The 25,335-nt window shown below is 43.6% G+C and overlaps 2 protein-coding genes across 2 annotated transcripts in view; one reads left to right on the top strand and one right to left on the bottom strand.

Annotated features, from left to right (window-relative positions):
- The window catches only part of GNA13 (G protein subunit alpha 13), a 39,402-nt gene extending 30,152 nt beyond the window's left edge, over positions 1 to 9,250 (bottom strand). The window contains exons 1-2 of the mRNA XM_065416289.1: positions 8,887 to 9,250; positions 3,984 to 4,210 (exon numbers count right to left, since the gene is read on the bottom strand). Of these exons, the coding sequence (XP_065272361.1) occupies positions 3,984 to 4,210; positions 8,887 to 9,250 (591 nt within the window). The remainder of the gene's footprint in view (positions 1 to 3,983; positions 4,211 to 8,886) is intronic.
- Positions 9,251 to 21,557: 12,307 nt separating this feature from the next.
- Positions 21,558 to 25,335, top strand: part of RGS9 (regulator of G protein signaling 9) — a 69,094-nt gene continuing 65,316 nt past the window's right edge. The window contains exon 1 of the mRNA XM_065415655.1: positions 21,558 to 21,620. Coding sequence (XP_065271727.1) covers positions 21,558 to 21,620 — 63 coding nt within the window. The remainder of the gene's footprint in view (positions 21,621 to 25,335) is intronic.

The raw sequence follows: 25,335 nt of genomic DNA, 5'->3' as shown, positions 1-25,335 counted from the left end.
AAACCCCAGTTAATGGTTTGCTCAAGACCACAACAATTAGTGGCAAAGCAGGGATTAGAAATCATCAGTTCCACAGAGTAACCCTGCCTCTTATTAAGAAGCTGCAACTGAGTTTTAGCATCCCACCAGCACTGCTAAGGTTAAGTTGATTCTTCAATGCCATGCTCCCATCTCTAGCTCTAATTCTCTCCTCAAAACCTTCCTTCCCCCACGTTTCATTAATTTGTTATAAGGACAAACTCAATGCTCTCTCATAAGAGCTCTTCTACTGTTACAAACAAGTTTGAGGTGTACCTCTGATGACATTCTCAACCTGCCTTTCTTCTCAGTATTCACCCTCCACATTCTGTCACTTAAATCAGTTGATCTCTCCCCTCCACCCTTTTCTTTGAGCAATCTTCACTGCTTTCACTCACTTCATTTCCTTCACTGCTCTGCTCTTAGCTGGTTTTCTTCTGCCTTCATGCACACAAATTTCATCCATTCCCATAGTTCCAGCTTACCATGTCCACACGGATGACTCCATTCTTATTCATTAACCTTTTTCCTTCTGTCCAGTCTCCTAACTACACCTGCAACATCTCCGCCTAACTGTTGTTCCTATACAACCTCAAATTCAGGGCAATGAAAACTGAACCCCATCTCTTGAAAACTTTGTTCGTGACCTTTAAACTTTCACTACAGTACCTCCAAATGTCATATTCCACTCCTTTCTCCTCCACTTTCACCAAATCCTGTCATTACTTCTATATCTCCAAAAATCCAACTCTTCCAGCGGCGTCATATCATCCCCCCACAACAGCCTTTGTCAAATTGTGAGGTGAACAAGGCCTGATCAAGTGCAAATTTTTCTTGTATGCATCTCATCCTGCGCTCCCATCAAGTTTCTAGTCCTTACTTCCAAGGCCTTGCACAACTCATGTGTCTACCTCTCTACTCATGTCTTCACATTCTCCCTCCCACTGCCTTAGTTACTCCTGAGACTCCCTCCTATGCAACCCTTCCATATGTTCCTCCCACACCATGCCACATGCTTGAACAACCTTCCTCTTCAATCAAACCCACTAAAAAGACCTCTACAAAGCCTTTCAGCAATGACATCAAAAATCTGTACTTTACCAAACCGGCATATCATCCATTGGTACATGACAGAGCTGATCTTGATCCTGGGGCAAGAACCATGTCTCCTTATATGATTGCACACACATTGCACTCAATATGGTGATATTTAGCTAGGTTCACATTTACAACTTGGCACACACACCTTGGAATGAGATTTTTTTAAGTAACTTTGGCAATAAGCAATACAAGTATAAACAAAAGTTTGAAGTCTTAATTCAGTCAAGGCAGTTGCTATAACTTATTTTAAAAATACAGATGGTTAGGCCAGAAATGTAGCCTCTAACAGATGTACATTCATACAGAATCTAATTTGGGGACAGTTTAATCAGTCTTTCTGGTGACTTTTAGAAGAGTGCACCTACTCTAGCTCCTACTCAAAACAAAACTGTGCATATGTCACAACTGTCGTCAAAGCGTACTTGATGGACTAAGACATGAAGATAGCAAGGGAGAGGAGTTCTTCAGCTTAAAGACTGATTAAAAACACCAAGTGTGACTAATGAAAAGATTTTCCATGAAAGGTTTTCAAGATGAACTATTTGCTCTAAAGGACTGAGCATATTCATTAATTTATTTATTTTTTAATATAAAGATGGCTGTGTCATCCATAGTAAATACTTTATCAGGAATATCATCTCCACACCAGAAGAGAATCCCGAGCACTGATAAAACTTTTACTCCTTTATAATTCTTTCTGAAGGTAAAGCCATGTTTCACTTCAACTTCCTGTGTTGGACCAGACTCCCTTTACAGCCAATCACACTTGCCTCAGCAACAGTCCAACATCTTGATAACACAGGCAGCACGTTTGCCAGGAATTAGTCTCATATAGCATCGCTACTAAGCTGGTCCACAATATTCCTACTGCCTGAATGCTCACCCAATTTATGTTCTCTAGAAGCCAGTCTAGCCTCAGGTCAATACATATTTATAACAGAGTATTTACACAGCTTATGTTAAATCAGTGTATACAATAGCCCATAAAAGCTTAGGAGACATGGTCCATTGTTCATAAAAATAACTCCCATATTTGAGGTAAGACTATGAAATTAACAATCTAGGTTTGTGTATTTTAAATTGTAACAAGACTGCAAGTGAAAAATCAAGTTAAGAAAATGTTAGCCTTAATCTACCTACAGTAGTGGCCAAAGAGTGCAAGCTCTGACATCCCTATGTACTGCAACAGTTCACTGTCACAGGCTAGTCCAACAGCATCAGCTTTAACTTTGAATTTTCATTTTGTTTCACAATATCAATGTAGGTAGCAGAACTTTGTCACCTGAGATATACTAAACAAAGAGTTAAATACAGAGTTCCTGTATCCAAGACTGAAGTGGTTTAACTTTTTAATATACCAATCAATATAATACAAAAAGCGAATACTTAAAAAGCACAATAGTAGCAAGAGAAACTTGGTGTAAAAGAATGAAATTGATGGGTTAACATATCTTCTTTCCTCTAAATTTATTCCACTAGAGATGAGCCAAAATCAAATCGTGCTTGCAATTTAAAGTATTATACATTCCAAATTTCCCTTCTAGAACTACACATTTATGGTTCTGATAAAAGTTCCACCTGGCTATCTCATTTTAGTGTTAAGAGGGAACTTTTAAAAGTCAAATTTTACAGATGTCCGAGCTTAAATTTTGATTTTTATTTATTTTTTAATCAAAGAGGGAGAGGAAACGTAAAATTTGGCTGAGAGAGTAAAAAATTGGCTAGTCCTTAAACTTGGTGTCTAGTGAGTATGCATGGTCAACTACTTACATAATGTGTAGTGAATCTGAAAATCCAAATCCCCTGAAGTCAAATAAAACTAATCAGAGATTGCATTGTGTATCCCATGTAAATCTCAACTAGTCATTACTTAGCAAGTGAAGACATGGAAGCCCATTGTTACTAAGCATGCAACACTAGGCAAATTCACCTGCATACTAAGTAGTATTTTAGAAGGGATCAAGGTTACAAATGCACAATTTTTATTTGTAAGTTATATCAGAACTTCCACTATTTAGGAAAATCACCTTAATGTTATTCTATGCTAGAGTTTGATTTTCAGTCAGAACCGGGCTTTTCCTCATTTAAAGACACGACAATTTTTTGTATCTCTTCCATATCACTTATATTAAAAATGCAACTTCCAATGGGTTAATCACCCTGTGTTTCTTTTGCCATCCCACACAAACACCTACCCATCCTAGAATCAAGCTATTCAACTAGAAGTCCATATCTCCAACTGAACTTCAACAAAACAAAATAGCTGATCACGTGAAAATAACACTCATGAAATGAATCAGGAAATGTACAGAGGGAATGCTTGCAAGATTTCTCAGACTGGAATAGAGAAGAGTGGTTTAAAAACCCTTTTTCTAATAAAAATCAAGTGTATAACACCACCTTTTTTTTTTAAAGGAAGAATAATCACATAAAATACTAGGTATTAATTCTCTCCTCCACATCGTTTTTAAAAAGTTTCAATGCACCAAAGAGGAAGAATGGTCTTGCAGTTAAGGCACTGGAATGAGACAAACCATCTAGATTCAATTACTAGGTCGGCTACAGACTCAGAGCATGACAGCAAGTCAACCTTACTGAACTTCGCCTCTGTCATCTGCAAAGTGGGGACTAATACTTCCTTATGTTTTATTTCAGCTCGATCTGTCTTTCTTGGTTAAAAGTAAAAGCTATAACTAATCTGCAATTCCATGGGCTAGTATTTTAGGTAGGCCTCGTGATATACATTATACATCAACGATAACAGCCTGAAGGAGGCAGATTTAAATTAGTGTTTACTGAAAAATGATACAGGAACAATGCATCATACAGATTTTATTGACCGTATTAAGAAAGCCACAGCTTACCAGTTGGAATTCTCTGCGTCTGTCATAGGCATGCTGGATTCCATTATCTGCCCACAGTGATTTTATTGCTGGAAGGTACTGTAAAAAAACCTGAGTCTCCACCATCCCTTGTGCCACCATTGTTGACCGAGTATCAAAAGCCATCATCTTATCCCCATTATTCTGGTTGTCAGGATCTCCCCAGGGAATATGAAGTTTCTCTCGAGCATCTACGAGGACTCTCACACCTTGAAAAAAAAAAAAAAAAAAAATGGAAAAGTGCCATGATTAGATACTTCCAATATCTGCCATGTCTAGTTATTACACTAGGCCCTGAACTTGCAAAGACTTAAACACACATGTAACCATATGCATGATGCGTAAATATTTGCAGGGCTGGGATCCTAGCTATTAATGCTCTGTATCTCAGGATAATATGAAAGCTGTCAATATCTGCAATCAGAAAATTAAGATCCTTATGAAGAACAGAACCAGCAATATTGTAAAGTTCATATTACAAGGATTTTTTATCTTGTATTATGACTAGTATGGATCGTAAATAATATTCTAAACGACAGAGTAAGCAATCTGAGCTGGCAAATGAAAAATGTCACAAGGCCTATTTGTATGCAGCTTTGTAGCCATGTTGGTCCCAGGATATTAGAGACAACTTGGGTGAGGTAACATCTTTTATTGGACCAACTTCAGTCAGAGAGACACAAATGACACGGAGTTAGTTTCCCAGACCTGAAAGAGAGCTCTGTATAAGCTTTAAAGCTTGTCTCTCTCACCAACAGACGTTGGTCCAGTAAAAGATATTACTTCACTCACTTCATCACTTTATAAGGCCTATTTGTCACTTGTCAAAACTCTGAAGCCAGTTTATGGCAGTTGACTTTACCTGGCAAGAGCCCAAGATTTCAGGCCTATAAATTAGTTATGCTAAGCACTATTTCAGAATACAATGAAGTCTCTAGTGTCCTGCTTTAAGGCATCTCCTTGTTTCCATATATTGTATTATACTTGTTAGATAAGAACATAAGAATGGCCATACGGGTCAGACCAATGGCCCATATAGGCCAATATCCTGTCTTGCAACAGTGGCGAATGCCAGATGCTTTGGAGAGAAAGAACAGAATTATCAGAACAGAACAATAATCCACCCTCTGTTGTCCAGTTCCAGATTCTGGAAGTCAGAGGGTTAGGGACATTCAGAGCATGGGGTTGCATCGCTCATCATCTTAGCTAACAGCCACTGATGGACCTATCCTCCATGAATTTATCTAATTCTTTTTTGTACCCAATTATACTTTTGGCCTTCACAACATCCACTGGAAAGGAGTTGACTGTGGGCTGTGTGAAGAAGTACTTCCTTATGCTTGTTTTAAACCTGCTGACTATTAATTTCACTGGGTGACCTTCGGTTCTTGTGTTCTGTGAAGAGGTAAATACAGTAATATGTCCTTATGCATTTTCTCCACACCATTCATGATTTTATAGACCTCTATCGCATCCCTCCTCAGTTGGCTCTTTTCCAAACTGAACAGTCCCAATCTTTTTAATTTCTCCTAATATGGAAGCTGCTCCATAGCCCTAGTAATTTCTGTTGTTCTTCTGTATATTTTTTCCAGTTCCAATACATTTTTTGAGATGGGGCAACCAGAACTGCATGCAGTATTCAAGGTGTCAGGGTACCATGGATTTATACAGTGGCATTATGATATTGTGTCTTATCTCTTTCCTAATGGTTCCTAACATTGTTAGTTTTTTCAATTGCTGCTGTACAGATGCTTTCAGAGACCTAACCATGAGGACTCCAAGATCTCTTCCTTGAATGATAACAGGTAAAATAATCCCAATTATACGTAGAAAATTATGGGATCTAGGTTTTCCACCATGCATTACTTTGTACTCAACGCTAAATTTCATCTGCACTTCCTTGACAAGTCACCCAGTTTAATGAGATTGCTTTGTAACTCTCTGCAGTCAGCTTTGGATGTAACTATCTTGAGTAAATTTGTATCATCTGCAAATTTTGCCACCTCACTGTTTACTCCCTTTTCCAGACAATTTATGAATATGTTGATCAGCATTGGCCCCAGTACAGATCCTTGACGGTCCCCACTATTTACCTATGTCCATTGTGAAAACTGACCATTTATACCTACCCTTTGTTTCCTATCTTTTAGCCAGTTATTGATCCTGAGAGGACCATCCCTCATCTCATGACAAATTACTTTGCTTGAGAGCCTTTGGTATGGAACATTGTCAAAGGCTTTCTGAAAAATCCAAGGACATCATATCAACTTGATCACTCTTGTCCATATGCTTTTTGACTCCCTTCAAGAATTCTAATAGAGTGGCAAGGTATGATTTCCCTTTACAAAAGCCGTGATGAACACAGTATGTTGAGGAAGAGTCATCTATATATCTGATAATTCTGTTCTTTACTACAGCCAATATGCCTGGTACTGAAGTCAGGCTTACAGGCCTTTAATTGCCAGGATCGCCTCTGGAGCCTTTTTTAAAAATTGGCATTACATTACCTATCCTCCAGTCATCTGAGGCTGATGTAAACAATACATACCACAATTAATAGTTTATAATTTCACATCTGAGTTCCTTCAGAACTCTTGGGTGAATACCATTTGGTCCTGGTGACTTATTACAGTTTAATGTATCAATTTGTTCCAAAACCTCCTTTAGTTATGCCTAAAGACAGTAGCAACACTGAAATTATAGATTTCAGGGATACTGTTAGTCAACACGTTTACCAGTATGACATTAATCAACACTTCATAAAATGTAGATTTCTGTTCTTAAAGATACTCTGATTTGATTAAATCTACACAATAACTAATCATGGTTAGTGCCATTATACACACACTACTTCCCTACTCTTACTTACTCTGATGAATTCTTAAAGAAAAAAGAACTAAGCAATTTAAACTAGTTTAATATTTGACCTTTTAAAATCTATCTACACAGTATTAGTAAAAAAATAACACGACTGAGGGATTAATGCTACCATTAGATTTACTGATAGATAGGAGAAAGTCTGAAAAGAGGAAATCAGCATGGTGACGCAAGTACAGGACAGGCACATGGGATCAAAATATCTTGATGTGAGAACCACTTTTATAAGAAAAATGTCTAATTTTATCATGAGGGTGATATACAAACTATTTTTAAAATGGTCATTCTCTTCAGGTAACACTTAACCATACCTTCCAGATTGGCAAATGGAAAGAAAATTAAAGTATTAGAAGATTAATCTGCAGTCCTTATTTGCATACTGTTTTACAGCATAACAACCTGAATTTACAAACAGAACTCTGCCCCGAGCATCTGCCCAATACATATTTCCTCACGGTAAGGGAAAGCATTATTATTTAGTTTTTGCAGCTCCTGAACACATACTAGGCACTCAATGGAACAAAGACTAGGGGTAAAATTTTCAACTGAGTAATTAATTTAGGAGTCTAGGTGCCTTTTTCAAGGGTGACTTTTAGGCTTATAGTTTAGTTTTACTGAAAGTCAATGGAACTTAACTCCTAAATCACAGGCACACTTTGAAAATGGGATTTAAGACTCCTAAATCACTTATATATTTTGAAAAATCTTATCCCTGTTGCCTTGAAAACTTTATAGTCTACTCTGAAAATGAGATGAGTGAAGATTAAAAATTTAGAGGGGCTTGGGTAAGAAAAAGATAAAAGGATGACAGCAATCATCGGACAAACTCATTGAAGTCACATGCACATCTCAGTTATGGCACTCTGGCTCTGGAGGGAGCACAGAGCAGGATGAATATGTGGGCCTCTCTTAACAACTAGGTCAGTCTAAGTTTCCACATTTATGGCAATGCAGCTTCTACTAAATCAATTTGATATGCAAATCCCTCTCCACATACACAGGACACTTCTCTTCCATATATATATATATATAAACTTTCAAGTACACTGTTTCCTCCTTTCCACACTGGGACACCTTACTAGGAAGTGGTGAAGCTGAAATATGTCAGAATGAAATTTTTTGTATGTGTTTTGCATGAATAAAGCTAGGAAACTACTTCACAATAAGCTAGAATCCCTCAATACTGAACCTCACATCAGAGAGCACTGTACGTCACTGGTTACAGCCCAGGCTACCTCTGCTTCCTGTAGGGTGGCCCACCAGCCCGGAGACTCTCCCCTCAGTGGTTATTGCATAAACTAGTGCTGGGTTGTATAAAAGTGTGAAGTGATTGAAATAAAACCAAGCCCATCAGGCAGCAAATGATCAGATGGTAAGAGCCCGGGCTGCTGCTTGGACAAGTCTGAGGAAGGTAATAGTCTAGTAAAGGCTCTTCGTGACCCCCGGAGGAGGTGGGGTTTCTGTGCCCCACCCACTCCAATGCTCTCATCTCCCCCCCCCGGGCTATGCCCCCCCACACACCTCGTGCTTTCAAGGCCCCCCTCCCTGAGGCCACGCTTCCCCACACCATCCTCTCTTACCCCCACCTTCCTTCCTCAGGGGCCAAACCCGCCCATGCTTTCTCTCCTCCTCCCCCCCCCTCACCCACCCCCACGCCACAGCCCCGAGCGCGCTCTCTTACCCCCACACCTGGAGACCAATTACTTCGCCCCTCCCCCGCCCCACACACTCACCTCTCCCGGCTCGTTTCCTCTCCCCCCCCATACCTCCCTCGCCTGGGGGGCCATACCCCCTCTCTCGTCCCCTCCCCCCAAGACCCACTCCCCCCGCGCGCTCTCTCTCGGCAGCCCCTCAGACCTTCCCCCTTCCGCCATCGGACACTATTGCCGACACCAGGCCAGCGTCCCGGGAGGCCAGTCGCCGGTCCCCAGCCCCGCCCCCTATCCCGGCCCAGCCCAGCCCAGCGGCCGCGGCCCGGCCCCGGAGAGGGGCCCGGCCCCGCGCCCACCTTTGATCACGTTGCTGTAGATGGTGGCGCGGAACTCCTCGCGGGCCGTCCGGTCCCAGTCCTGCCCGTGGATGATCCGCATCTGCTTGAGGAAGGTGGACTTGCCGCTCTCGCCCGCGCCCAGCAGCAGGATCTTGACGAGGCGCTTCACGTAGGTCTTCTCGCGGTTCAGGCACTTGTCGATCTCCTTGGACTTGCGCTGCTGCTCGGCCTCGGTGCTGGTCAGCAGGCAGCCGGGGAAGCAGCCCGACAGCGCGGAGCGGGACGGCAGGAAGTCCGCCATCTTAGCAAACACTGCCAGGGAGCGGCCGCCCCGCGCCGCAGCTGCAGCCCAACGGCCCCCTCGGCGCGGACGCCTGCACATGCGCCTCACAAGCCGCAGCTGCCGCCGCCCGGAAAGAGACACGTGACCGCGGGGGCGGGGCTCCGCTCACACCCGCCACGTGACTGTGTTGCCCTATCCGCCGCCGCCTGCCCGTCGTCACATGATTACCCTTCCCCTCCGCGACCCAGCCCCATCACGTGACAGCATTGCCGCCTATTGGGTCTCGGCTGTGTGTACTTGGGCGGGACTGAGGGGCCGACTGCGCGGGGCGTGGCGGTGCCGGAGCTCATGGGAGGACGTCGCGAGAGCCAGGGTATTTGGAGGCGACTCCGCCTTAACCAGCGTCCAGCCGGCCGCGCGCCTCTGTCTGCGCATGCGTACTCCCCGCGCGCGTGCAACGTGACAGCCCGTGCCTACGTCCCGCAGCACGCGCAGGGTACGAGCAGAGCAGGCCCGCAGACAAGCAGGCCTGCGAAGTGTGTGTACTCAGTGCACCTGCGTGCCACCCGCACAGCCCTCACCATGTTTGCAAACACACCCGTTTGTGTACGCACATGCACACACGTGCTTTTACACATTTGTGCACACAGGGACATTCATGCATGTACAGGTGTGCCCAGGGCTGATGAGAGAGGGGGGAACGAGGGGACAATTGTACCCACAGCAGAGCTTGTGGGCAGGGTCGCCTGGGGGGCAAGTGGGTCAATTGGCCCCGGGCCCTGCAGGGGCCCCCACGAGAATATAGTATTCTATAGTATTGCAACTTTTTTTTATGGAAGGGGTCTGCGCAATTGCTTTGCTGCAGGCCCCCTGAATCCTCTGGGCAGCCCTGCTTGTGGGGGCTTCCGCACTGTCTGTAACTGGGATGAAGTTACATTTCTCTCCCAAGGCCTGCCTGCACACTCACCCTTCTCTTGTTTTACCAGATTCTGCTGCCCTTTCATGTTAACTTTGCTGCTGTAGTAATAGTGTCATTTGGGGCTTGGAAAGACTCAAAAATTGACTTTTTGTGGGGTGGGGCAGTTTCTAATGTTTTGATCCAAATAGAGACAAGTCATTGGAAAAATGGCATCATGTGGCTCTATTTTTTTTCCTGTTTACTTTTGTTTTTTGGTGTCTCTATGATTCCATATTATACATCTTCAATTTACAAGTAAGATATTTTTTCTAACATCCACTACTGCAAACTCAGCCTGGGATCAGAATGTCAAAATGGGTTCTGTCCACACATTTCAGTAATAATAAATATTTTGCAAATACATCTTATCTGGCAATTCTGTTGAAGTTACATAGCCAGACCAAAATGCATACCAGTCCCCCTTTAGTGGTTCAGATCTAACACATCTCATAGGACTAAACATGAATCAACTTAGTTTACTCAATAAAGTAAGTAGATTAGCACAGAGACAGCAGATCTGTGGAGTAAGAGGCTGCCGTTTTTACAGTCACTTTTCAGATCATAACTACTACAATAAAATAAGTGGCCAGATTTTCTGTTGCAGCTGAGATCCAGTTGATGCAGCAGAAGAAGGCTACCAGGGAGCAAGTCACTTTGCTCAGCTTTCCCTTCCTCCAAGTCTGGTCTTGCTAAAGGTTAGAGTAGGGGTCGGCAACCTTTCAGAAGTGGTGTGCCGAGTCTTCATTTATTCACTCTAATTTAAGGTTTCGTGTGCCAGTAATACATCTTAATGTTTTTAGAAGGTCTCTTTCTATAAGTCTATAATATATAACTAAACTATTGTTGTATGTAAAGTAAATAGGTTTTTAAAATGTTTAAGAAGCTTCATTTAAAATTAAATTAAAATGCAGAGCTCCCTGGACCAGTGGCCAGGACGCAGGCTGTGTGAGTGCCACTGAAAATCAGCTCGCGTGCTGCCTTTGGCATGCGTGCCATAGGTTGCCTACCCCTGGGTTAGAGCATCTCGGGTGGGACTGTCCACCAGCTCAGGATAATCATAGCAAAACATGCTCTGACCTTTCTTACACATGAAGGAAATGATGTAGGAGCCACTACATCAACTCTATTCCTGCTGGGGAGATACAGTTAGTCACTCTCCCTGGCCAGAGCAAAGGGAACATAATTGTCCAGGGAATCTTGCACAGTGTGTTTGCGTAGGCATAGTGGAGCAGGTGGTGTCACTCATGAATAGGGAATTAATTAAGGAATGGGGATAATTAGAAGCAGAAGAGTACAGGGGTGCTGGAACAATGTGTATAGTAGGGGTGCTGAGAGCCATTGAACCAAACTGTAAACCACTTCAAGCCAGGGGGTGCACCAGAATCCCTAGTTCCAGCACCTATGGAAATGTGTACATCAAACTGATGATGGAACAATTCAGGAGTTTATTTGTATCTGTAAATGCAAATCTCTCTTGAGCATTTAAACACAATATGCAGGGCAGCTCTTCGTCTGTGATGGTTTGAAGGCGCATGATTTCAAAACACTGTGGGCCAAATTCAGCTTTGTCCACAATATTCCAGGATGTTGTCAGTCTGTGACACTCACTTTGATTAAAAGAAGAGGGGTAATATCGTGATTAGAAGGCTTTGGAGGCTTTCCTGACAGTTGGGAAGTGGACAGCTGGAAATGTGGAGTGACTGACAGTTGGGACTGGGAATGTCAGTAGGGTCTGGGGAGCTGAGAGTGACTGCTGGAAATGGACAATTGGATGGTGACAGTCAGAACTGGACAGCTGGGAGTGGGCAGTTGGAGAGAGAAGGAGCCTGAAAGAAGTGTCGTTTCAGCAGTTTGACCCCCTGGAGCAGGACAGGAAGTCGGGGAACAGGCAGTGAGGAACAGCCAATAGACTACAGGACTAACTGTGTGAGAAGAACACAGGGTGAGGGATGGGAAAGTGAAGTGATGCAAAGTGAGAGAGGAAGGAAAATGATGAAACCAACAGAACCATGGAGAACTAGACAGAGAGTGAAACAGTCTGTGAGATCCCGCTGGAAGGGTAGTGCAGAGGCCTGGTTCTTCTCTCTGATGGAATTGGGGAGCAGGGTTGAATTGCTTGTTTTATTGTTCAAACAACTATTTCTATTTCCCCTCCGAGTAAATTCTCATCTGTGAGATGGTAATTCATTCTGGAGAGGGGAAAATCAGATCGGGAGGATAATATTGATGTTACATGTGCAGGGGATACGCGGTGGCAGTTGTGACTTTCAGAACTGGGGACTCTGGCTCAACCATCTTCGTTTAAAAATTAACGCAAGATTTTTAAGTGCGAGTCAGTAGCTTGCCTGACAGACAGTAAGGGCTGAATCCTCCAAAGATTTAAATGGAAGTTAGGATCCTCAGTAGAAGTTAGAAGCCTAACTTCTTTTGATCGTAGTGCCTTATACTCGTTTCCCTTTCACCAGAATGGGTTTTTTGTTATCTTGTTCTGCTGGACAACCGTGACTTTCCTCGCCTGCTTCTACCCCTTTCTTGTCTCTCTGTGCTGTTTACCAGCGGGCTCAAAGGGAGCACTCAGAAAAGTAGGCCCCCAAAATTCATGGCTCTTTGGACAATGTTTACCGACATTTACCGATAAAATCTAATCCTTAGTACTTACGGAATCTAACCCTGATAAACTCACTGTAAGACTTCCAGACAAACCATACCCAGTATTCTGGAATGTGAACTTTGATACTTTTAAGTATTGATTTAAAGGAAATAGTTTTTCCAATAAACTGCCAACGTTTCCCCACATGAAAACTCAGTCACAATTTCCACAACCATTTCTCCCCCTCCCCGCTCCCCCCCCCGCTTTTTTTTCTTTTCCAAACCTAAAATATTCTCAAGAGAACAAAAGGCAGAAAAGTATTGAAAGAGGAAAAAGTGCTGGATGCCCAAGTTAGGGATTAGGGGATGGGGAAAGGATAGAGAAAAGGAATGGCTTAAACTGCAGCAACGGAGGTCTAGGTTGGACATTAGGAAAAAGTTCCTAACTGTCAGGGTGGTTAAACACTGGAATAAATTGCCTAGGGAGGTTGTGGAATCTCCATCTCTGGAGATATTTAAGAGTAGGTTAGATAAATGTCTATCAGGGATGGTCTAGACAGTATTTGGTCCTGCCATGCGGGCAGGGGACTGGACTCGATGACCTCTCGAGGTCCCTTCCAGTCCTAGAAAGAATCTATGAATCTATGAATCTATAATCAGTGAGTGGGTTTCTGTAAAATGACCTGTATATGACCATGTCTGAGTGATGTGAGGTGTGTATGGGTGTGTACTTGCATGTGTCTGAGTTAGATGACCCATGCACCTGTGTTTGTTTTACTGTGATGTGAGTTTTGTATGTGTGTGTGTGCCTTTAAAGAATATGACTGATCCAAAAATGACAAGTAATTGTAAAAATGGCACCATGTAGCTCAGTTTTTGTTTTGTTTGTGTGTGATTGACCTGTGTGTGCATGCATTTTAACAATATTACTTTTGTGTGTGTGTTTGAGCAATACGACCCAAAATATGCCACTAGTGAAACTGTAAGAAAAAGATGACTGACCTTTTTGCCCTTTAACCTTTTGGGCCAGATCATCAGCTAGTGTAAAGCTGTTATACCTCCATCTAAGTCAATTGAGTAGTAGCAATTACCTGAGGAACTGGCCGTATGTTGGTAGGTTAGCTTAAATTCCCATTGTGATGCACAGATGATCAACGAAAATGACCATGACCAAAGCTGAGGCAGATCAAATATGTGATTGCAAACTCTGCACTCCCTTGAGCCTATACTAACCACTCCACCTAGCAGTTGTAGAGTTTCCATCCGTAAATGGGGACCATTCCTGTAATATGAGCTAATAACCAAGTCTTAAAGATGTTAAAGCCCTTTCTCCATTTTTGATAAAATGCTAATAAAGAACGAAACGTTCCATTTCCTCTTTGTTTCCCTCCCATCCCCATCCTTGTGTAAACATCACAGCAGAAGCCTGAACCTCCTCGGATTCCTCATTCTAGTGTCATGTTCCCAAAACTCCTATCTGTTGTTGCACTTCAGAGGAGAGTGCATGATGAATACATTCCAAGGTTTTACTTTTTGTTCAGAGGACTTTAACTGGACCATTGTTTTTAATACCAGGGGTGAAAACTCCCTAGCTACTCAAGTCTCTTCCTACACCACTTGGCATAACAACTCCCCCACCAGCTTGTTTGCTTCTCTGTCTCCTTGAAATGAAGTCTTAGGCCTTGTCTATGGGAAAGTTTTACCAATTATACCGTTATACAAATAGAGATATTACACACACACACACACACACACACACACACACACACACACACACACACACACACACACACACACACACACACTTAAACTGGAATAAAAGTGTTTACAAGGGTGGTTGTATAACAATATCAGTTTAAATTCACACCTTAGATTCAAATCTTTCCCATGTAGACAAGGCTTTATGCAATGTCCAGTCCAAGGAGGGATTTTACCATGACCCGATTACCTCCACTGAGTGAGTTCTGTGCCTTCATTACTATGTGCCTCCCAGACCTGCCAAATCCCACTCATCCGATGGAAACTCCATCCTTTTGTGTCCATTTCCAGATCACTTTTAAAGTCTCTCCCTGTTGGAATGAATGATTTGCTTTTGCTTTGTTTGTTGCAATGTGTGTGTTTCAGTGAGATTTTTAAATTCAGCCTTGGTTAGGCAGGTACAATTCCCAGTGAAGTCAGCAGGCGCTGTGCCCACTTATGCCAGCACCAAAGCTAATTCGCTACTGCTGCCAGGCCTGTCTGTGGGGGAGATGGGAAATAGACAAACACAGCCCCTTCCTGCTCACAGATTTTATGTTGCTGCTGTAGAAGCATCTTCATTTCTGCACTATGGCCTAGCGGATCGAGACCTAGTCTGGAACAGTGGTGGTGTGAGTTCTGGTCCTAGCTCTTCCCCTGACTGCTTGGGTAAATTGCTTACTTCTCTATGCCTCAGTTTTCCCATCTGTAAAATGGGGATAATGATACTGACCTCCTTCATAAAGAACTTTGAGATGTACTGGTGAAAAAGCTAGGTAATGAAATTCAGTCTGAAGTATATGCTTGACATGCTTACAATATCATTCTACTTGCTTCATTTCTATTATCCCTCAATTCCTCAGATAAGAAGGGGGTCACACACTGCATGCTTTTGGTGTTGCAAACTGCAGATTGTGATTTATGAACCAAAAACAAATACTTTGTTCTTAAAAAAAAATAGAATTAAAAAGAGTTCCTCTTTCAAACATTGTACTATTCATTCAGAGGGGAGAGAGCAAGGAGAATTGACTAGTTGGATGTGAATAGACTGAACAGATTTGTCGAGATTGATTTTAATTTCAATGCACTTTAACATCAGGACAATGACACAAAGTTAGGTTCTAATGAGATCTTTCCCTGGCATTTCATTGGATTAAGCTGCTGTGGAGTTTTTATTATTATGCATTTTGTCAGAAGATCTAGAGCATTTTTCAATCATTAAGGATTCAATTTTGCCTTTAAGGCATGGTGCCTCATTGGGTATGGTGTGGAGTTGTTCACCCCAGGCAGGATTCTCTGCATTATTCTGCCTCCAGGCATCTAGCATTCTGCCCTCTCCTCGCCAAAAAGAGATGAGGAAGGGTGGTGTCTTGTGGCACGTTGGTGGACACACAGAGGTAACAGTTTGTGGGCCCTCGCGAGTCCAGGATCTGCAGTTGCCACTGCTACTCAGGGATCTGTGGACCAGCAGGGCAAAATCTGGCCCTAAAAAATGTAGCTTCCCAACACTCTTATGAAGCATGTAACTACATAAGTATAACAGGCTCCATTCTAAAATTGAGACACAAGGAGAGAAAGTGATTTCCCCAGTGAGTATGTTTCGGGACTGAATTTGCAGGGGTGCAGCAGGTTAGTACTGTGCATTGGCAGAAATCAATGAGTGGCAAGGAAATCTTGCACAGTTCCTGCCTTAATTCTGCCTGGCTCCCTCCAATGCTTTTAGCCCGTTGTTTTCATGCCCAAGTCCCAACAGACTCGCACACAAAATCAAATCAAGGAAACTCAAAATCTACCCAGCCACCACAGGCCAGGATTTACTGATTTCTAGTCTTTGGTAGTTAACTGCCACTTTACATCTGATCTAAGAGGACAGTTGGCTGTCTGCTTCTGATGCTTCTGCTTCAGCAGGGCAACCTTTCTGGCCCACAAATGAAGAGCAGCTTTTCGGTGAGGTGCCCGGACTTTTCTGACTCACAGCATGGAGCCCTGAATCCATTCCTGATTTTGGCTCTATTCTTTGGATGCTCCAGCCCCCTCAGGGTGCTTATTCATATGCTGATTTTGAAGCACATGTTTTATAAGGAGTAGGATCTAATGGCGGTTGAGTAATTGTGTCATCATTTAATAATGTAAGGTAGGAAATATCATTATTTGTTGATGCCTAATCAAGAGAATGGTTTGGTGTGTAAGTAGTTTATTTCCTCTCCCTAGTTTTAGGCCCTTACATTTAAATTGGACTTTAAAGAGAAATCCTGCTGCAACCTTTAACTATGGAGTCACTAGCCTTCCTCCATAATTAGTATCGGAACTCTTCATGTTGCCAGCAGCCCACAGTGCTGTAATCTCAACAGGTTTCCGTGCAGTTCATCTCTGTCCTCTTGTGTGCTTGCTACCTCTCTGACTTTGGTGTCATTTGCAAAGCTGATCTCAGCTGAATTTACACCAGAGACTCCTGACAAATGAAGACATGAAGCAGCCATGCAGGGGGGCACAGAGATGCATGTAGATTTTAGTTTTGCCAGTCAGAAAACTTCTAGAAACCCTGAAAGAGTCCTGGGCTGGGTTTCTATGAGGTGAGGAAATGTCTCTGCTGGAACAGAGCAGATGTGCAGACCAGTTTGGGAACTCCTGCTACATATGGCCCCAGTTTTCAAATGTGAACTCTTTAGTAGGATGGCTGTGTCCCTCAGTGGGACCCCTAGATCAGCACTTAATGGTGTGAAATCATAGAAACGTAGGGCTGGAAGGGATCTCAGGCAGCCCTCTAGTCCTGCTGCACTGAGGCAGGAGTCACTAGGCCTAGACCAGGGGTCGGCAACCTTTCAGAAGTGGTGTGCCGAGTCTTCATTTATTCACTCTGATTTAAGGTTTCGCTGCCGGTCATACATTTTAACGTTTTTAGAAGGTCTCTTTCTATAAGTCTATAATATATAACTAAACTATTGTTGTATGTAAAGTAAATAAGGTTTTTAAAATGTTTAAGAAGCTTCATTTAAAAGCTAAATTAAAATGCAGAACCCCCCGGACCGGTGGCCAGGACCCGGGCAGTGTGAGTGCCACTGAAAATCAGCTCGCGTGCCGCCTTTGGCACCCGTGCCATAGGTTGCCTACTCCTGGCCTAGACCATCCCTGACAAATGTTTGTCTAGTCTGTTCTTTAAAATCTCCAGTGATGGGGATTCCACAAGCTCCCTACGCAGCCTGTTCCAGAGCTGAACTATCCGTAGATTAGACAGTTTTTCCTAATATCCAGCGTAAATCTCCCTTGCTGCTAACTAAACCTATTCTTGTCTTGCTCTTGGTGGACTCACCAGGGCATGGAGGGAAGGGGGAGGCTCCAATTCCTCTGAGCCAATTAACATTTAATTATTTATCTACAGTGGAACAGCTTCAACAGGAGGCTAAAAGAGACATGGCCCAGAATACCCCATAGCTTAGTGGTTAGGGCACTCACCTGGGAGGAGGGAGACCCAAGTTTCAAATCTCTTCTCCGCGTGAAGCAGAGGGGGAAATTAAACCCCCGTCTTCCAAATCCTGGGTGCGTTCTCTAACCATGGGGCTAAACATTACAAGAGGGGAACTGGTAGCTTAGGTGCCTAGGCCCAGAAGAGGGCTCACAGCTCGGAATCCCAAACAGAAACTGATGCCTCCCTCTGGGCCAGAAGGAGGCACCTAAGTCACTTAAGAGGGTGTGGCTTAGGCAACACCGCTCTCCTTGGCATTTCTTTCTGGCTAGCCTTGGCAGCTCCCCGCTCAGCACACTGGCTTTTGTGGACCACATTCTTAGGCTCCTAGTTCTCTCCATGCAGGGTATAGGGAGCCTGGATGCCTAGCTTGGGGCTGTGTATTCCACTGGGTGGCAAGGCACCTAAAAGTTATGCGCTGCAGCAGCTGTGTTCCTTTGTGGCTCTAGCTCTATCTATTTACGTCTATACAGGCATAGAACACTCCTGAAGTATCTCTCTTCCTGGAAAACCAAATAATTTCCATTAACTATAGTCCTTGAAATGACTAGACAACTTCACTACTCTTCCACTTCACTTAGGGCATGTCTACACTGTAGCGGCTGGAGTGGCACAGGCATGGCGCTGCAGCAGTAGAGCAGTAGTGTAGATGCTTCCTGCATCAACGGAAGGAGTTTTTGCATCGATGTAGGTAATCCACTTCTCCGAAAGGTGGTAGCTTGGTCTACGGAAGAATTTTTCCATCGCCCTAGCTGTGTCTACACCAAGGGTTAGGTCGACCTAATTATGTCACACAGGGTGTGAAATTTCGCAGTGTAGCTAGGTTGACCTAAGTTTTAGGTGTAGACCAGGCATGAGTCTACTCTAAGTCCTTTCCTTCTCCTGCTGATTGCCCTCAGGAGATTTCTGTGCTGCTAGATTTTCTGTCCTTTTGTCAACTGATGAGGATCGCCAGTAGATGAACTCCTTTCGGAAAAACAACAATGAGACAATTCAATTGTGAAAGGATGAAAATGGGTGAAAAAAATCCCTCCTGAACCCCGTGACAATCAGCTAATGCCCTGAAGTCAGAGATCTATTTCCCCTCGCATTTGCAGGCAGAACTACAGATGTCATTAATAATCATTAAATCACGCAGCAGCAGGAAGCAGAGAATTCCAGAGGAAAACCACCTGTAAAGCAAGCGTGCTGACTGTCATATGGTTGGGAGAGATGCAAAAGGGAGGCAGTTCCCATGGGAATCTTCATGAGTAGAGACAGGATATAGGAGGAAAGCCTGGTCATTCAGATGCTTCCGAAGAGCTGCAATGCAACTGAGGAGGTTATTAGTGCCTTTAGGCTGTTAATGGAGAGACAACATTGCAATGAGTTCAGAGCCAATGTACTTTACTGAAGTGTAGGAGCCCGTGATGTCATGGAAATCACAAAAGAGTGTAATGCTGAGAGATGTGTTTGACTGTAGTGTAGTGTATATGTGCATCTGTTTGGTGTGCATATGTGTGTATAGTGTATGTATGTGCTTGGTCTCTTTGTGGGTGCATCCACATGTATGGTGTGTTGGCACTTGCATGTATGATATGTATGTGGGGGTGTAGCATGTATGTGAGTGCATGCAAAGGAGTGTGTGCATAGTGTATATTAATTAATGTGTGTGATATGTACATGCTTTTGCAGTGTGGATGTGGGTGTATGCACACATGGAGTGGTGTGAGTGATTGTGTCTATGGTGAGTGTATACATGTGCATGTGCTTGGTGTATGTGTTATATGTATGGATGAGTGCACATGTGAGTGGTGAGTGTATGGGCACATTTATGGTGAGTGTGTGTGTGGCATGTATTGGGGTATGTGGCCTCATGAATGGCAGGTGTTTCTGTGAAATGTATTAGATATGAAACCTGGCACAATTATTGTTTTCGTATAGCACCAAGGTTTCTCCTCTGTCTCAGCCACAGAGGCTGTCCCTCCTGATCAGGGCTGAAGTGCATCACTTGGGAGAGATGAGGAAGTTTGCATGACTATTGCTCCATTGTACCTGTCTGGATAAATGAAGGATTTCAGTCCGCAGTACTGTCAGTCAGACAGTATTCACCCATCAATCAGTCCTGGAGGAGGAAGCTCAATCATGAGGAGACTCTGTGTGATTGTAGGGCCTTTTTTGGAGTGCTTATTCAAGCATGCATTGGGCAGAATTCCCTTGGTGACATCCACTGACTCCCTTGACATGATCTCGGAGTGGGCTTTGCCTGGGATCCCCATGTTTTGTCCCTATGACTCCACTGCTCTGCACTTTTTCTTTTGTCCTAAGAACTCAGCTGGCCTCATTCTTTTCTGGATCCTTCCCTTCCCTCTCCTGAGGCGCGACCTACTACTGAGGTCAGCTAAGACACAGCCCTAAGAGCCTGATCCTGCAAGGATCACTTTCTATCAACCCCTGTTAACTTCTGTGGAGTTGAAAACATTCAGCATTGTAACAGGATCAGGGCCTCTAGAAATCTGTTGATTTCATCAACATTATCCCTTCATGATTTTAAGCTCCAGTCTTCCAAACATGAGTAACTTTATTCACATCATTAGATCTATTGACCTCAATGAAACTACTCACGTGAGTAACGTTTCTCACATGCTTAAGTGTTCGCTAGGCTGCAGCCCTTAGAACCTAATTGTTGTCCCCTGTATGTGGCTGATTTAGGACCCTACCTTGCTTCTGAACTGACTGGGAGTTTGGCCACTGCCTTCAGTTGGAGCCAGATTGGGCCCTTTGACTGGGAACTCTTTAAGGGAACTCTTTGTCTTTTTTGTTTTCTGTGGAGTGGTGTTTATATAGAAGTACTACGTGAATAATAAGAAAAATGATCTAAATACAAAGTGGCATTTTGTTAGTAGTAGTAAAACATTTTATTAAACAAAGAAAATATTTTTAAATGTTTTCCAGTAAACAGTAAGAATGTTGACTTTTTCACAACTTACTACATTTAAACACCATCAGGAATGTTGATTTTAAAAATACTTTCCTATTACACTTCGGCAGAAATGTTGGCAAAGGCACTTTTTATTAAACAACTGAAAATGCTGATTTATTTTTTAGAAATGAAATGTTAACCCTGGGCAGAAATATTTATTTGTTTAGACTGTATTTTAAAGCAACTTCTTATCACTATACATCAGCAAAATATGTTGATCGAAAGACAGTTTTTATTAAATCTCTTTTACATGGTGTAAAGTTAAAAAAATCCTTTAAAATATCATCAAAAATTGAGGTGGCTAGTTGGCATTCCACAGCATGCAACAATGTATCGGGTTTGGAAGGTTGAGACGCTGCAAAGACCTGATTGGCTGAAGACACGCCCTCTCCCCCCCACTCCTGAGCCTTTCTCCTCGCTGTGTGTGCAGGCGAGCTCCCCCTAGCGCTGAGAGGTGGGAAGCGCTGAGGCCGGCCGGCCATGCAAATCAGCTCCTCGGAGCTGCTTGTTGATTGGCTGTGGCGGAGCAGTGTTTGCTCACCGCTGTCCTTAGTCTCTAGACTGGGGAGTGCTCCAGTCTCCAGCAGCAGCAGCAGCAGCTTCAGCTTCAGCTTCCCTGCAATTGAGTAGAAACCTGGCTTTTAATTGTTTTGTGGTTTTTAGTTTGCTTTCTTTGTGGCTGTTGCCTTGACTCACGATGACTGTCAAACGGGTGGACCAAGGGCAGCATTACAGGCCAAGAATGGCATTCCTGAAAAAGGTAACACGGTCTTGAAAAAAAATAATAGCAATTCTGCCCGATAGCATGAACATCACTATCTATTGTAGACCCCTATTTAGGACCCCTAAACACATCTGTAAAATATTTGCCGCCTGTATGGCTTAATCAAGGGGGCAGTAGGATGGGCACGGTGTTAAGAGGCATTTTGTTATTACGTATGATTTATGATCATTTGTTGAATTAAACGTCTTCAAGGGCACTTGTGTGACTTATTGGTTATTAAGTGTTTCGAAATCCTTTTTAGTTCTCTTTTTCCTGCTCTGGTGTTACTGAAGGATTCGAGGCAAGCGTCCTCGTTTTCTGCAGGCTCCAGAGGAAGGCAACCTGTTACATGGCACTGTTTGCATCATGGGAGTCGTAGAGGCATTGTATTAAAACAGAGCGGGAAGGGGTGCTTAATATGGATATTAAAAACAGCCACAAAAACATTAATTCCTCTAATCATGCAATTTTATACTATGCCTCCTATTGGAAAGGTTTTTTTATTTATTTTTTCCCCCTGAGGGCTACTCTAACTAGATCATTCACAGGGATAAAAATCATTATCCCAAGAGTTCGATTCCCTAATTCTGCTTTGAGCCATAATCTGGTTTATTTTCCCTCCCAGGAGTCACTCTTTGCTACATATGTCAGATAGCCAATGTACATTTTCAAAGGGTACATCGTGCCAAAAGGTTTGTGGTCTGGCTGCTGTACAGCATTTTGGAAGGCGTGTGTATTTATAATGGTTAGACGTTTACAGAGCATGATGATGAGAAACTATGGTTTGGATGAAATGTATAATTTTGTAAAGTGTTTCTATGTTTTTCATCATCCATTTAAAAGCATTTTAATATAACCAGTATTTGAAAAGATTTTAAACAGGATAGGTATTAATCCAGCTTTTCTCCCATGAGTAGTCTGTCTTTCTTGTCTATGGCTTATCCTGTTGAATGGAATTAGCTGAATTTCCAGTGACAAGTACAGCTGTCTGGTTCAGGTTTGTGATATAGGTAACTCTCCAAAACAATCAGGGGCAGCAAGAAAAAAAAAAAAAAAGTATATACATCAACTCTTTTGGCAGAGCGTGTATGTAAACACCCCAACAGGAGGAAATGGTGGGAACACAAATTTAAAGGTGAGATGAGATGGAGTGTGAATTTATACAGTCTCAATGTGAGTCCTATAGCAACTAACACTTGCACTTTTCACACTGAAGGAGGTACACACAATACTTCCTTTGGGGCTGTTTGTTTCTAGTGGCTTTGGCAGAGAAGCTCTGTCCTGTCAAGAAGAAAAAATAGTGGGCCAACTTTGGGGTTGATTTGTACTCTGTGAAATTCTACTGACGGTGATGGGAAGGTACAGAGAATTGGCCTATATATGAAAACAAAACCAAATGCACAGCATTCAGTTACCCTTGCTGTAAAATGGGAGTGATGCTGCTTATCAACCTCTGCAAAGTGCATTGAGATTCTAAAACGGAAGGGTCTATATAGGTGCAATGAATGCCAGTACACTCTGGATTATCTGGTTAGCAGGGGGGACCTGGATTTTGTTCAGATAATCTGAGAGTTTGGATAATCAAAAGGGCAGGAGCCATTCAGCAGCGGGGTGACTTCCCCTGCAGCGTGGTCCTCCTCCTTGCAGTCCTGGCCAGGGGTCTTTGCTCTGCCCTGCTCACTCAGTCTTGTGACAGCGGGGCTGCAGGCTGCTCACTGTGCTGCAGGAACCATTCAGCAGTAGGGTGGCCTCCTCCCTGAGCAGTACCCCATTTCCTCCCCCCCCCCATGTGGTGGGAGGGGAAGTCACCATGCCTAGGGTTTTGGGTGGTGTCTAAACTTGGGCACCCAGAATCAGACCTGCCCAAAAATTATAGAGTCTAGTCTGAAAAATGTGAGCCAGAATCTCTCTGTGCCTCAGTTCCCCACTCTGTGAAGTGGGGATAATATTTACCCACCTTTGTAAAGCGCTCGGAGCTCCTCAGGCGAAAGGTGCCCTGGAAGTGTAAAGCATGAAATAATCAAGCTTTGAGAGTTTCCTTTGCCGTATTAAAGGAGGCTGGCAGTGCCAGGCACCTGCTGTGGTGTTTACAATAGGGTTTTAAGTGGTAGGCTAAAGAGACGCTGTTAAATCCCTTCCCTAAGTATTTACATTCTGATGCTCTCCACTCTGTGTAGTGTCCTCTTAGCCTTTTCTGTTTTGTGCCTCCTTACACGCTATGGGCATTCAGAAATTCAGGGCGACAGTGGGGCTAGAACTCAGCCCTTCCTGCTCCAAAAAGCACAGGCCTCTACTAGTTGAGGTTAAGATGAATCTCCATTAGCTGTTGGCACTATCAGGTCTATGCCACACAGTCTAGCAGTTCTGATTCCATCCAGCAGAGAGCAGTGCTAGTTTGTCACATTACTGGTATAGAACCAGCTGAGAGGTTACCATCAGTGAAGAATAAATGTGAGAAAAATGGAGGGTAGGTTAAAGAGGAGAGGAAAAGAGAAGAAATGGGAGGCTACAAAAGCCAGTGGAGGGATGTGGGTCTGAGAGAGGTGATATTGTAGATGAAAGGGATTGTTTGTAATGAGGAACTGCAGTAGATGGTTCGTGGAGAGAACCAAAATCCCCAAAGAGCTGGAAGTGAAGGGGGAGGGAAGATAATAAGGGACTAAGAAGGGGAAGAAGAGAAAAAAAGGGGCCTGATCTGGATCCACTTACTCTAGTGTCTGTCTCTTGGCGTTACTCCTGCTTTACCCCAGTGTCAGTGGGATCAGAATCAGGCCCAAAGGCAGGTGATGACAAGAGTTAGCATGTAAGAAGCTTAATGCGAAAGGAGCACAGGGGATTCCGAAGGACAACAAAGACCTTGGCGATTATCCTTGGGAAGGATTCTGTAGTTTCCTCTGCCCGTAAGCCAACACCTGGTAACAGGAGTTTCTAACACCGACTCATCCCAGCCTTCAGCAAGACACACGTGTGCCGGATGGCGTATGGCAGGCATTGCCCTTGGAGAAGGCAAGGCATGAATTTGGCACCTGCTGGCTGTTTTAAAGCACAGTCTGGCGATGGGAAGTGCCTGTGACAGCTGCTGGGGTTCTTTTATTTACGCGTTTTTCTCTCATAAACCGTCTCAGAAGTGCTGTGGCAGGAAAGCCTGTTAGGCAGTGAAGCGAGCTTAAGAAATAAACCCTCCCAGTTACACATGCTTCAGGCCATACCCTCAGCAGGTGTAAATTGGCACCGTTCAGTGATTTACACCCGCCGAGGACCTGGCCCACCATTGTGCAGCAGCTGGCCTCAGGCTGGTGGTGGGATATGTACATTTCCCTTCGGTTCTGTGTTAGCTGCATCATGACTCATATGTAGATAGGGCTGAAGGATGGGGCCTACCTGTGCCCTCTGCTTCCCTTTCAAGCTGGTCTCTCAAGCCCCTTCTAGCGTCTTCTGGAAGAATGGTTTAAGTAGAAACAGGCCTGACTCCTGGATCCCGAGCTCAGAACTGGAGGTTTCAATCCAGCTCCATCTTTGGTTTTAATTCCTTCAGATCAAACTCTCTCCACAGCCTTTTGCCCTCAAATCGTCCTTTCGGAGCCTCCCAGTCTCAGAGCTGTATTTGATCTGGGTTTGCCATTCTCAGACATTAAGTAGAATTCTTGCTCCAGGGCTTAGACATCAGTGGAGCTGCGCTTTAGGTCAGACTAGATCAGGGATTCTCAAATTG

This window comes from Emys orbicularis, chromosome 13 (assembly GCF_028017835.1).
Source record: "Emys orbicularis isolate rEmyOrb1 chromosome 13, rEmyOrb1.hap1, whole genome shotgun sequence".
In the NCBI taxonomy this organism is placed as follows: Eukaryota; Metazoa; Chordata; order Testudines; family Emydidae; genus Emys; species Emys orbicularis.
Note: the sequence above shows the minus strand (reverse complement) of the source record. Positions and strands in the feature narration are given on the sequence as shown.